Raw genomic sequence first — 11,278 nt, forward strand, 5'->3', positions numbered from 1 at the left:
CTCTATATTCGGCATTTGGTATTTGTTTTTGTGGACTTGCTTGTTTAACTCCCTTGATTCTAGCGCTAATTTTACTGATCCGTCCTTTTTCACTGTTATTACAATCGGGGAAACAAAATATTTATCCGAACATTCCTTTAGCTTTTCGATGTGTCCCTGCCGTAAAAGTTTATCAATTTCTTTATCAACCTTTTCTTGCAACGTGATGGGCACTCTACGTCCTTTTTGTTGAATTGGCGTTAACGTTTCGAAAAAATCCGCGTGTACCTTATAATTCTTAATTTTCCCGACTCTGTTAAAAAGATTTTCAAACTGCTTACTGAAGTAGATCTGCCAGTTGTCTAGTGAGTCCTCCACATCCGTCTCCTCGACTGTGCCTTGGTCGCTCTGTACCGACATCACATTCCCCTCCGGTGCCTTCTGCACGATCTGTAGCCCAAGATTTGGCATTAGGTCTCGTCCAATAATTGATGGTCTGCTTCCTCCAATCACTCTGATATTTGCGTTGATCACCCATCCGTTTGTTTCTAATAGTACGTCCATCGTTCCTAGTAGTCGTAATGGGTTGTTTCCGTAATCCCTGAACTCCTCATCCTCCGGTGCCGGTGCCTTCACCTTGACGCCTGCGGTGCCCAATGTCCGTTTCAATTCCCCAATGGTGAATATCGAAATCGGTGATCCACTGTCTATCCACACGTTTGTTTGTTTTCCGTTTACCTTAATTGGTAGTCGAGAGCCGGCCACTTTTAGCTCTGTTTCCTTCCGAGATTTAATGGCCATAACAACGTAATCCCCTGAGCTATCCGAATCCCACGATCGTTGTTTCTTGACCGGTTGTTTCTTGACCGGCGTATTAACCCAGCCGACGGAGTTCTCGTGCTGGGAATATGTGTCCTCCGCGTCGTCTACTTCAGTAGTTTCCATATCTTCCTGATTTTGAATCAGTCCCACTGCCGGTCTTCCCCGATTATTTCGCTTTCCCCTGCAAGTCCTCTCGTAATGTCCCGTCTTCCTGCAGAAGTTACACGTAGCATTTTTCGCTGGACACGTTGTGATGTGCTCCGGAGTAAAATTGGGTTGGTCACAGTTATAGCATCTTCTGGAACCACCCCCTCTCATGTCTGCTCTCCCCCTAAACGATCCGCGGCCCCGCTGTCTGTTGTTTCTGTAACCACCTCGGATGGCCCCCACTGGTTCCGTTTTGATTTGGAACGCACCAGCTCCGCCGGCATTTCCACTAGTTCGTCCCCCGGTTATCGATCCGTATGACTTAGCATATTTGAATCCACGTTCATATGAAAGTGCAATACGATACACCTCCTCTGGTGTCTTCGTCGAGCGGCATAGCTCGTTTTGGGCCTCCCTATTGTTCATATTTACGATGAACACATCCCGCAAGATCCTGGTCTCCAATGCTCCAAAATTACATCGAGCGGCTAGCCCACTCAACACTGAGTGGAACTGTTCCAGCGATTCTCCTATTTGTTGCTTCCGTGCCAATAGTTGGAATGTTTCGTAGGTTTCGTTTCGTTCCTTCCGAAATTCGGTTTCGATAGTATCCAAAACTCGAGAGTACCTTGTTGCAGCTAGATCCAGGTGTGGTTTTCTTTTATGTAGCTCATCCTGTCCTTTTTCTCCCAGGCACAAATACAAATTTGAGATAAGCGTTTGCTCCGACGCCAGACGATTTTTCCCATCGACTTCCTCTGGTAGATCTACAATTTGCGCTGCTGTTAACGTACTGGCATAATAGAAATTCCGTGGATTTATACTATGTTTGGCCACCATCCCCCATATAAAACGATTGAACCAGAACTCCCATAGCATTGGTGGTTCTGCGAGCGTCGATGGCCAAAACGATGTAATTCCCAGTGGGTTCTTCCCCCCACTTTGGCCTGTTGGCTGCGCCATGTGAAAAGACGGTTTGGATGTATGAATTAAATGTCTTGTTAATAAGCAAACCGTAGTTCAGAAAGTAAGTCGGAGACAATAAGATGGCTGTCATCCGAAGGTGACAGACAAACTCCGAAGGTTAAATACCGGTTAGCGCCAGACAGATAATTGAAATAGATAACACGACTAGAATTGAAACATGAACTAAATTTAGATACTATGACAGATATTATTTAGTAGATGACGCCAGAAAATTTGTACAGTTCATGGTTGACTTTCTAGTCTTTTTGTTGGGCGTAGGTGTTCACAATTAAAGTAATCGCACGCCCTGTGAACGACGGAGCCCCCGCGTGGACTACGAGTGTGTACACTTCGACAGTGAGCGACGCAGCCACCATTGGGACCACTCTCACTCTGGACACTGCACTGGCATTCACAGAGCCAGACGAGGTGGACCCCACAGTCTACAATCCACACGGACTCCTCGCCATCCAGAGAACTGCCTGCTGTTAGTATGATACACTTTCTAGTACTCCAGCACATTAACACTAAGCACCCCAACCAACCATGCCTTTTTCCAGGCCCAACGATTGTGCCAAACTTGGATAAACTTGCTGGGAAACTCTTCCAATACATTGTTTTTTTTTAAATAATCAAAAGTTCTTTTAAAACTTATTTCATTGGAAAATTCTAAAGCGGCGCTAAAATTTTCTTCAACCGGGGATCCTATTTAGTTCAATTGAGTTTTCCAGTTCAGAATGCCTTTTGAGAACTGTTTTGCTCGTTGCAAACTTGAAATACTTTTTTAGGTGTCGCCGATTGCCCGTTTTCCGTGGCTACAGACGATGGAACAATCACAGTGGTGCGCAGTCTGGCCTTAGTGCCAGCTTCGTGTGCAGTGAAGATGCGACTGGTGGACAGAGCCGGACTGTCCTCCACCGAGGCCACAGTGACGGTGACCATCACCCCCACCAACAGTGCCCCCCAATGCAGTCCCCCCTACTTCTCAATCAACATACCAGCAGACACTGGTAACTTGAGTAGCACTTTATACAGGCTTGTTTTCGATGGTATAGTATGCTCACTTAGTAGTATGATGGTATGATGGTATAGTATGCTCACTTAGTAGTATGATGGTATGATGGTATAGTATGCTCACTTAGTAGTATGATGGTATGATGGTATAGTATGCTCACTTAGTAGTATGATGGTATGATGGTATAGTATGCTCACTTAGTAGTATGATGGTATGATGGTATAGTATGATCACTTAGTAGTATGACGGTATGATGGTATAGTATGCTCACTTAGTAGTATGATGGTATGATGGTATAGTATGCTCACTTAGTAGTATGATGGTATGATGGTATAGTATGCTCACTTAGTAGTATGATGGTATGATGGTATAGTATGCTCACTTAGTAGTATGATGGTATGATGGTATAGTATGCTCACTTAGTAGTATGATGGCATGATGGTATAGTATGCTCACTTAGTAGTATGATGGTATAGTATGCTCACTTAGTAGTATGATGGTATGATGGTATAGTATGCTCACTTAGTAGTATGATGGTATGATGGTATAGTATGCTCAATTAGTAGTATGATGGTATGATGGTATAGTATGCTCACTTAGTAGTATGATGGTATAGTATGCTCACTTAGTAGTATGATGGTATGATGGTATAGTATGCTCACTTAGTAGTATGATGGTATGATGGTATAGTATGCTCACTTGGTAGTATGATGGTATGATGGTATAGTATGCTCACTTAGTAGTATGATGGTATGATGGTATAGTATGCTCACTTAGTAGTATGATGGTATGATGGTATAGTATGCTCACTTAGTAGTATGATGGTATGATGGTATAGTATGCTCACTTAGTAGTATGATGGTATAGTATGCTCACTTAGTAGTATGATGGTATAGTATGCTCACTTAGTAGTATGATGGTATGATGGTATAGTATGCTCACTTAGTAGTATGATGGTATGATGGTATAGTATGCTCACTTAGTAGTATGATGGTATAGTATGCTCACTTAGTAGTATGATGGTATGATGGTATAGTATGATCACTTAGTAGTATGATGGTATGATGGTATAGTATGCTCACTTAGTAGTATGATGGTATGATGGTATAGTATGCTCACTTAGTAGTATGATGGTATAGTATGCTCACTTAGTAGTATGATGGTATAGTATGCTCACTTAGTAGTATGATGGTATGATGGTATAGTATGCTCACTTAGTAGTATGATGGTATGATGGTATAGTATGCTCACTTAGTAGTATGATGGTATGATGGTATAGTATGCTCACTTAGTAGTATGATGGTATGATGGTATAGTATGCTCACTTAGTAGTATGATGGTATGATGGTATAGTATGCTCACTTAGTAGTATGATGGTATAGTATGCTCACTTAGTAGTATGATGGTATAGTATGCTCACTTAGTAGTATGATGGTATAGTATGCTCACTTAGTAGTATGATGGTATGATGGTATAGTATGCTCACTTAGTAGTATGATGGTATGATGGTATAGTATGCTCACTTGGTAGTATGATGGTATGATGGTATAGTATGCTCACTTAGTAGTATGATGGTATAGTATGCTCACTTAGTAGTATGATGGTATGATGGTATAGTATGCTCACTTAGTAGTATGATGGTATAGTATGCTCACTTAGTAGTATGATGGTATGATGGTATAGTATGCTCACTTAGTAGTATGATGGTATGATGGTATAGTATGCTCACTTAGTAGTATGATGGTATGATGGTATAGTATGCTCACTTAGTAGTATGATGGTATGATGGTATAGTATGCTCACTTGGTAGTATGATGGTATGATGGTATAGTATGCTCACTTAGTAGTATGATGGTATAGTATGCTCACTTAGTAGTATGATGGTATGATGGTATAGTATGCTCACTTAGTAGTATGATGGTATGATGGTATAGTATGCTCACTTAGTAGTATGATGGTATAGTATGCTCACTTAGTAGTATGATGGTATAGTATGCTCACTTAGTAGTATGATGGTATAGTATGCTCACTTAGTAGTATGATGGTATGATGGTATAGTATGATCACTTAGTAGTATGATGGTATGATGGTATAGTATGCTCACTTAGTAGTATGATGGTATGATGGTATAGTATGCTCACTTAGTAGTATGATGGTATAGTATGCTCACTTAGTAGTATGATGGTATAGTATGCTCACTTACTAGTATGATGGTATGATGGTATAGTATGCTCACTTAGTAGTATGATGGTATGATGGTATAGTATGCTCACTTAGTAGTATGATGGTATGATGGTATAGTATGCTCACTTAGTAGTATGATGGTATGATGGTATAGTATGCTCACTTAGTAGTATGATGGTATGATGGTATAGTATGCTCACTTAGTAGTATGATGGTATAGTATGCTCACTTAGTAGTATGATGGTATAGTATGCTCACTTAGTAGTATGATGGTATAGTATGCTCACTTAGTAGTATGATGGTATGATGGTATAGTATGCTCACTTAGTAGTATGATGGTATGATGGTATAGTATGCTCATTAATTACTGATTAAGACCATCAAGTAAAGTAATGGTTAAAACTTCCGAAACAAAACAGCGTAGAGATCTCATTATATATTTAATGCTTACAACGTACACAACTATTCGTGGTTCTTAGTTTTGCATCAAACAAGTATTTTTTGCGTCACGCGCATACCGAAGAAGGACATAATTGCTGAAATGCGCCTCTTATGTTACCCTTATCTTCTCATCATTTGCAGTTGTAAAGAAAAACAGTGTGATAATTTGACTCAAAATACTTGTTCATTACTCCCTACCCTTCTCATTCCAGCTGATGGGACGACGCTGGTGGGATCGGATGCGTTCTCCTGTTCCGACAAGGACGGGGACACAGTCACTTATGCACTCAGTGCAGCCAGCACCCACTTTGAAGTGGCCGCCGCCACTGGAGAACTCACCATCAAAGCAGGAGCAGGCTAGTACCGCCACGAAACAATCTATCATAATCGTGCAATGGTTCAGTTCATTTTTTCAAAAAAAGACTCAGACCTGATTTGACAAAACATCGAGTTAAACTAATTTTATGTAGAATATTTGCTCATGCATTTTCCATATTTTCAATTATGTTAGTTATACGTTTCAAACTCTGATCTGTTCATGACATTATGTGACGCTTGTTTTTGGAGAGAAAGAGGTGGACTGCTATTTGTGTGTAGATTTGGTGGGTGCTTACTCCACCACCCGACTGTACTCGTTGGGCATTGTGGCCACAGACGACGCCACCCCCACCACAGCCTCCACCACTTTCACCGTCTCCGTCATAGTACAGGTATGTAACAACCTACCCATACACACAGTAGTCATCACAATCTGATTGCAAGTCGCGTCTTAGCTTGCATACTGGTCAACGTTGTCACGCTATCCGCAAACCAGGGGTAGATTTCGGGGAGCGGCGGGGAGATTTGACCCCCTTATCACCCAAATGGTTTCCTTTTGGCACTATTTTACTATCTTTTTTTGGGCGACCGACCCCAAAAGTTTCCTAAAAGCGTCTAAAAAATCCTAATACTTCTTTTGAGAGGAGCGCTCGCAAAAAAATGCAATTTTTTATTCAAGATCTTCTACGAAGTTCCCAAAAACTGGTCTTTTTAATGTTTTAGGAGCTCGGAAACTCAATATTTTTGACCAAAAACGGTCGTAAAAACTGCCCCCTCGAGAAAATCCTCGACCAGCCCATGCCACAAACATTTCAAAAAAGCACAGTTTGGACTCATACTGGTACCCAATTCCTTTTACAAGTTGTCAAGTGAAATTATTCTCAAACATTTCTGCTTCTTTAAACAAACTCATTGCTCGCAAAGGTGTTGACACTTACAGTTTGTTGTGTTGGCAGAGTGCGAATGCGAATGCACCTGCGTGCACTGCTCTAACTGACGCTGACGTGAGTGAGAGTGACGCCGTGAACAGTGTAGTGGCCACTGTCTCCTGCACTGACGCGGATGACGCCAACACCCCCGAGGGAATGGTCAGGTACTCCATGACTGGGGGAGACGGATACTTCGCCATAGGCTCACTCTCAGGTCAGACCCCCAAATACTCACACACTGCAATGTATTACTTAGGTGCTGTCCGTTTTGAAATTACCTGCGAAAACGACATCTAAATAGTGAGTTTTGTAGACTATGGAAGATTTAACATCAAATTCAAATTTTCTTTTCCAGTTTTTGTTGCATAAAGGAAATATATTCCAGTTTTTGTTGCATAAATGAAACTTCTAGTCAACTCAGTTATTCGTTCTAGGCGCGATCAGACTAGTGAAACCAGTAGACTTTGAATCCATAGACGCTTCCCAGACTAGCCAGACTTTGTACATCAGAGCGAGCGACAAGGCGACTCCAGCCAAGACAGACGACATCACAGTCACCTACACCTTCACAAACGACAACGACAACCCCCCACAGTGCAGTGTGTCCTATGCGACCAAGTATCCGGGGGGCAAAGTGGAGGACGGGACTGCGGCCAACAGTGTGGTGGGGGTGTTGAGTTGTTATGACAGGGATGCAACTACTGCCACACCCACCACCATCACATTCACACTCGTAAATATTATAGTTTCAGATTTCACAGAAATCTGGTGAAAAAAATTCATATGAATTTTATTACGATTGAAAACATCTTACAGGACATTTAGTTGGCTTTGCTCTGAATCGAATTTCATTTAGAGTTTAAACTGACATCCCTTAACTCTGTGTTAAATCTCTCCAACTGTAGGACGCGGGAGTGAGCCTTCTGCAGCTGTCTGCCCTCTCCTGTTCCGCTTCTTCGCCCGATGTGCCCTGCAGTGTGAATGTAGAGACGGCGGCCGTGTGGGACTTTGACGCCACCCCCACCCCTGTGAGATACGAGGAGCTGCTGCTGACTGCCTCCGACTCAGTCAACTCGGAGGAGTTCCACGCTCTCTTCACATGCACTCCCCTCAACGAAGCCGTGCCCGCATTCACCAATGGTGCGGTTTGGACTCATTACTCAACTACGATTCATTCTATCGTTCTGTACTCATGTCCAAACGTTTTTCTTCTGGTTGCATCTAGACGCTTTTTTCTCAAATGATTTCAAACATCAAATAGCCTTTATGAAGTAGATGTCTTTTGCCTCTGCTAAGACATGGGTTTTCGGTTACTGAGCATCAAATTTCTCTGGCAAATCTTCAATTTTGTGACTATGGTGTGAACATGTCCTGGACACCTTATACGATGATAAGTTTAACGTTTCTGTCAAAAGTACTTTTCGAATAAAAGGCGTTATGCATGAAAAGGCGTAAGAATGAAGACAATTGGCTTCGAATTGAAAATACGGACTAAAAATTTTCCTCAAAACGTTTTAAGAGCAGGATGTTATCTTGGCTGTAGGTAAATGAAATATTCAACCGCCCGGGTTGACCAAAACTTCTAATCATATAATTTCCATTTATGAAAAACTTCTTGTCATACAATTCCATACAATGCCATACGTACAGAACATTGTATGAAATCTCTATGATAAACATTTTTCCATATATGAAAATTGTATGATAGGTTTTTTTCCATAAACCAAAAATTTTGATTTTTTCTTTCTAAATTTAGTTTCTGAAAAAATTTCGGTTGTGTTTGCAACCAAACACAAGTGACAAAGACCTTGGTTACTCAAAACACCAAAGGTTGGGGGTCTTGCATTTACCATGCATAGCAAACGACCTGAATTTGGATGCTTTTCACAATATATATAACAAAAGTAACGAACTTTTATGTTTTGGCCAAATTTTTTAATGATGATTATTTTAAATTTTTGAATTGTTATCAGACATTGATCAAGGCTTACAATAACACCTCATACAAAAGAAATAGGAATTTTCAGCGTTTTTGAAAAAAAAAATTAAGTGAAAAGAAAATAAAAGCCAATTTTATCGTATCCAGGACTACGTTATGCACACAAAATATTAAATTTTGCATGCAAAAAAAAAGTTCGAAAAATGTTTGTTTGCGTACGAAATTCGATTTGCGGTTGAAAAAAAAACAAAAAGTTACTTGAAAAATTTTTTGTGTTGCCATCAAAAAAATGCCAGTCATACAATTCCCATATATGGGAATTGTATGGTAAGCATTTTTTTCAAAAAACGAGAACCTCAGTTTTTTTATCACCAGACTGTTTTATAAGAACCAAACATCCACAGAAATAAGTTTATACCAGTTTTCAACCATTTTTAGAAATTGTATGAAAATTGTATGACAAGCATTTTTCCATACACTTGATGTATGGAATTGTATGATAACCATTTTCGGTGTATGGAGGTCAACCCGGGCGATTTGAAATGAGTAATTTGTACGCAATGCAAAGCAAAATTAAGACAAACTAAGTTAAATCAAATCCAAAACAAATCAGAAAAACAGATTTGTTTTGCAATTGTTCCTCGGAAAATTGCACTCTCTGGACGTACCGACTCAACTTTTTTAATCAAAGAATTTCAAAAAGCGTTTCTATTGGCTAAATGCTTTTCTCGCAAAATCGAAGTCAATTTAACAGAAAATGTATTAAATCAGTGGAAAATAATCAAAAATATTACAAATTGCGGGTTACAAACTGATTAGTATTGCATCAGATAACCATCGAGATTAATTTGGTCAAAATCATAAGAATTTTTCAGTCTTGAAAACTCATCTGCTCATTATTTAATCGGTCAATTAGCACTAATGGCCTGGATTTATTTTCTTATTTTGAGATTTTCGCGATTTACTTTGAGATTTTGAATACTCTATTCTGATTGGCTGAAAGTAAGCTAAAATTAATTTCAAGCATTCGGTCCTTCAAGCATGAGGGACGCCAACGAAGTAGGTACTAACATGGTCTACTTAAGAGGGAGGGTGATTAGAAGAATTAAGAAGAACAAAGCCGATGGAGTGTTTTTGTATCATCAATAAAAATATATTAGCATTGAGAGAAATTCGCAAGTGATGTGTGTTTGTTCAGCTGGGGGTCCCTTTTCGATCAACGAGGGACTGGCCATCAACAGTCTGGTGGGGACACTCACTGCCACAGACACTGACTCGGCCCAGAACCACCACGGACAAGTGAGTATGACAGTCAGAACAGTAAACCGAAAACAGGCTTGGAATTTAAATATTCCTACGAATAAAATTTGCAAAACAAATGTTATATTGCATAAAACTTAAGGAATTTCATTTCAACGTATTTAACAAACTTTACTTTAACGAACTTTATAAAAATGTGCGATCCCAAACAATATCACTATCTTTTCATTTTCTTACATAGTCTTTGAAAGGTTCTCAGTTTTCAGTTCAACTTGGCATGTATGATGGTTATAGATTTCTTCAGGTAATAAACTGTGCCGAAGCGTGTTCTGTGATAGTCTAAGTGTGATAACTGGCCTGTTGGGGTTTATTTTCAGGTGGTGTTTGAACTGGTGGAGCCGAGTGAGTGGTTTGCAGTTGGTGCTCAGAATGGACAGATCAGGAGCAGAGTGGTGCTAGACTACGAGGATGCCGCCATAGCTTCTGCCGGATACGAGGCAAGTTATTACATACACTCACACGAGACCAACTGGTTTTTTTTTCTTTAAAAGATTTCAAGGTCTTAAATCTTCAGGTTGAGCTGGTGGTGCGGGTGCGTGATCTGGCACCCTCTCCCCCCTCCGGAATGAGCTACTCCACCGCCACTGTCACAGTTGCCATCAACGATGTGGATGACGAAGCTCCCTTCTTCACAAACGCGCCCATGTGAGCACTTTCCTCAAAACAAATACTTGCTCATAACGCCGACAAAAAACCAGTATAAAGTGTTGAAACCACTTTATGCATTTAAAAGGCTTGCCTCAGTCGCATTTATCCTTATTTGAAGACTTTTCTCATTATTTTGACTAACAAACAATATTTTGCCTTATACTTAATAATTGTGTTTGCATAATACGTATCTTTTCTCTAGATTTTACCATAGTCATTCATTTATCGTCCATGAATTGGGTTGTTTCTGTTTCAGGACCATACACGTGGATGAGGGCACCACAGGCACAGGTGTGGCCACAGTGCAGGCGGAGGACGAGGACACAGCCGGGGCCAGTCTGGTGTTCTCGGAACGGTCCGAAGTGCTGTCCCCCTCTCAGACGGCCTCCGCCTCCATCACTATACAGTCCGACGGGAGAGTGGACGTGACTGCTGCTGTGGATGCAGAGACCATAGGGTCACAGTCCATACTTGTGGGGGTGAGTTCTTTATTCGCGGGTGAGAGCACAAGCTGACCTAATGGAACGACCTTGAGTTAAGGACAGCTCAGAAAAAAATGACTTCAAATTC

The 11,278-nt window shown here is 40.8% G+C and overlaps 1 protein-coding gene across 1 annotated transcript in view; it reads left to right on the forward strand.

Annotated features, from left to right (window-relative positions):
* LOC134846563 (cadherin-23-like) overlaps positions 1-11,278 on the forward strand; it is a 181,846-nt gene that overhangs the window by 66,753 nt on the left and 103,815 nt on the right. The window contains exons 14-24 of the mRNA XM_063863946.1: positions 2,194-2,401; positions 2,703-2,924; positions 5,767-5,910; positions 6,152-6,264; positions 6,829-7,015; positions 7,236-7,534; positions 7,707-7,941; positions 9,939-10,039; positions 10,378-10,497; positions 10,575-10,705; positions 10,965-11,206. Coding sequence (XP_063720016.1) covers positions 2,194-2,401; positions 2,703-2,924; positions 5,767-5,910; positions 6,152-6,264; positions 6,829-7,015; positions 7,236-7,534; positions 7,707-7,941; positions 9,939-10,039; positions 10,378-10,497; positions 10,575-10,705; positions 10,965-11,206 — 2,002 coding nt within the window. The remainder of the gene's footprint in view (positions 1-2,193; positions 2,402-2,702; positions 2,925-5,766; positions 5,911-6,151; positions 6,265-6,828; positions 7,016-7,235; positions 7,535-7,706; positions 7,942-9,938; positions 10,040-10,377; positions 10,498-10,574; positions 10,706-10,964; positions 11,207-11,278) is intronic.

This window comes from Symsagittifera roscoffensis, chromosome 5 (assembly GCF_963678635.1).
Source record: "Symsagittifera roscoffensis chromosome 5, txSymRosc1.1, whole genome shotgun sequence".
Lineage (NCBI taxonomy): Eukaryota > Metazoa > Xenacoelomorpha > Acoela > Convolutidae > Symsagittifera > Symsagittifera roscoffensis.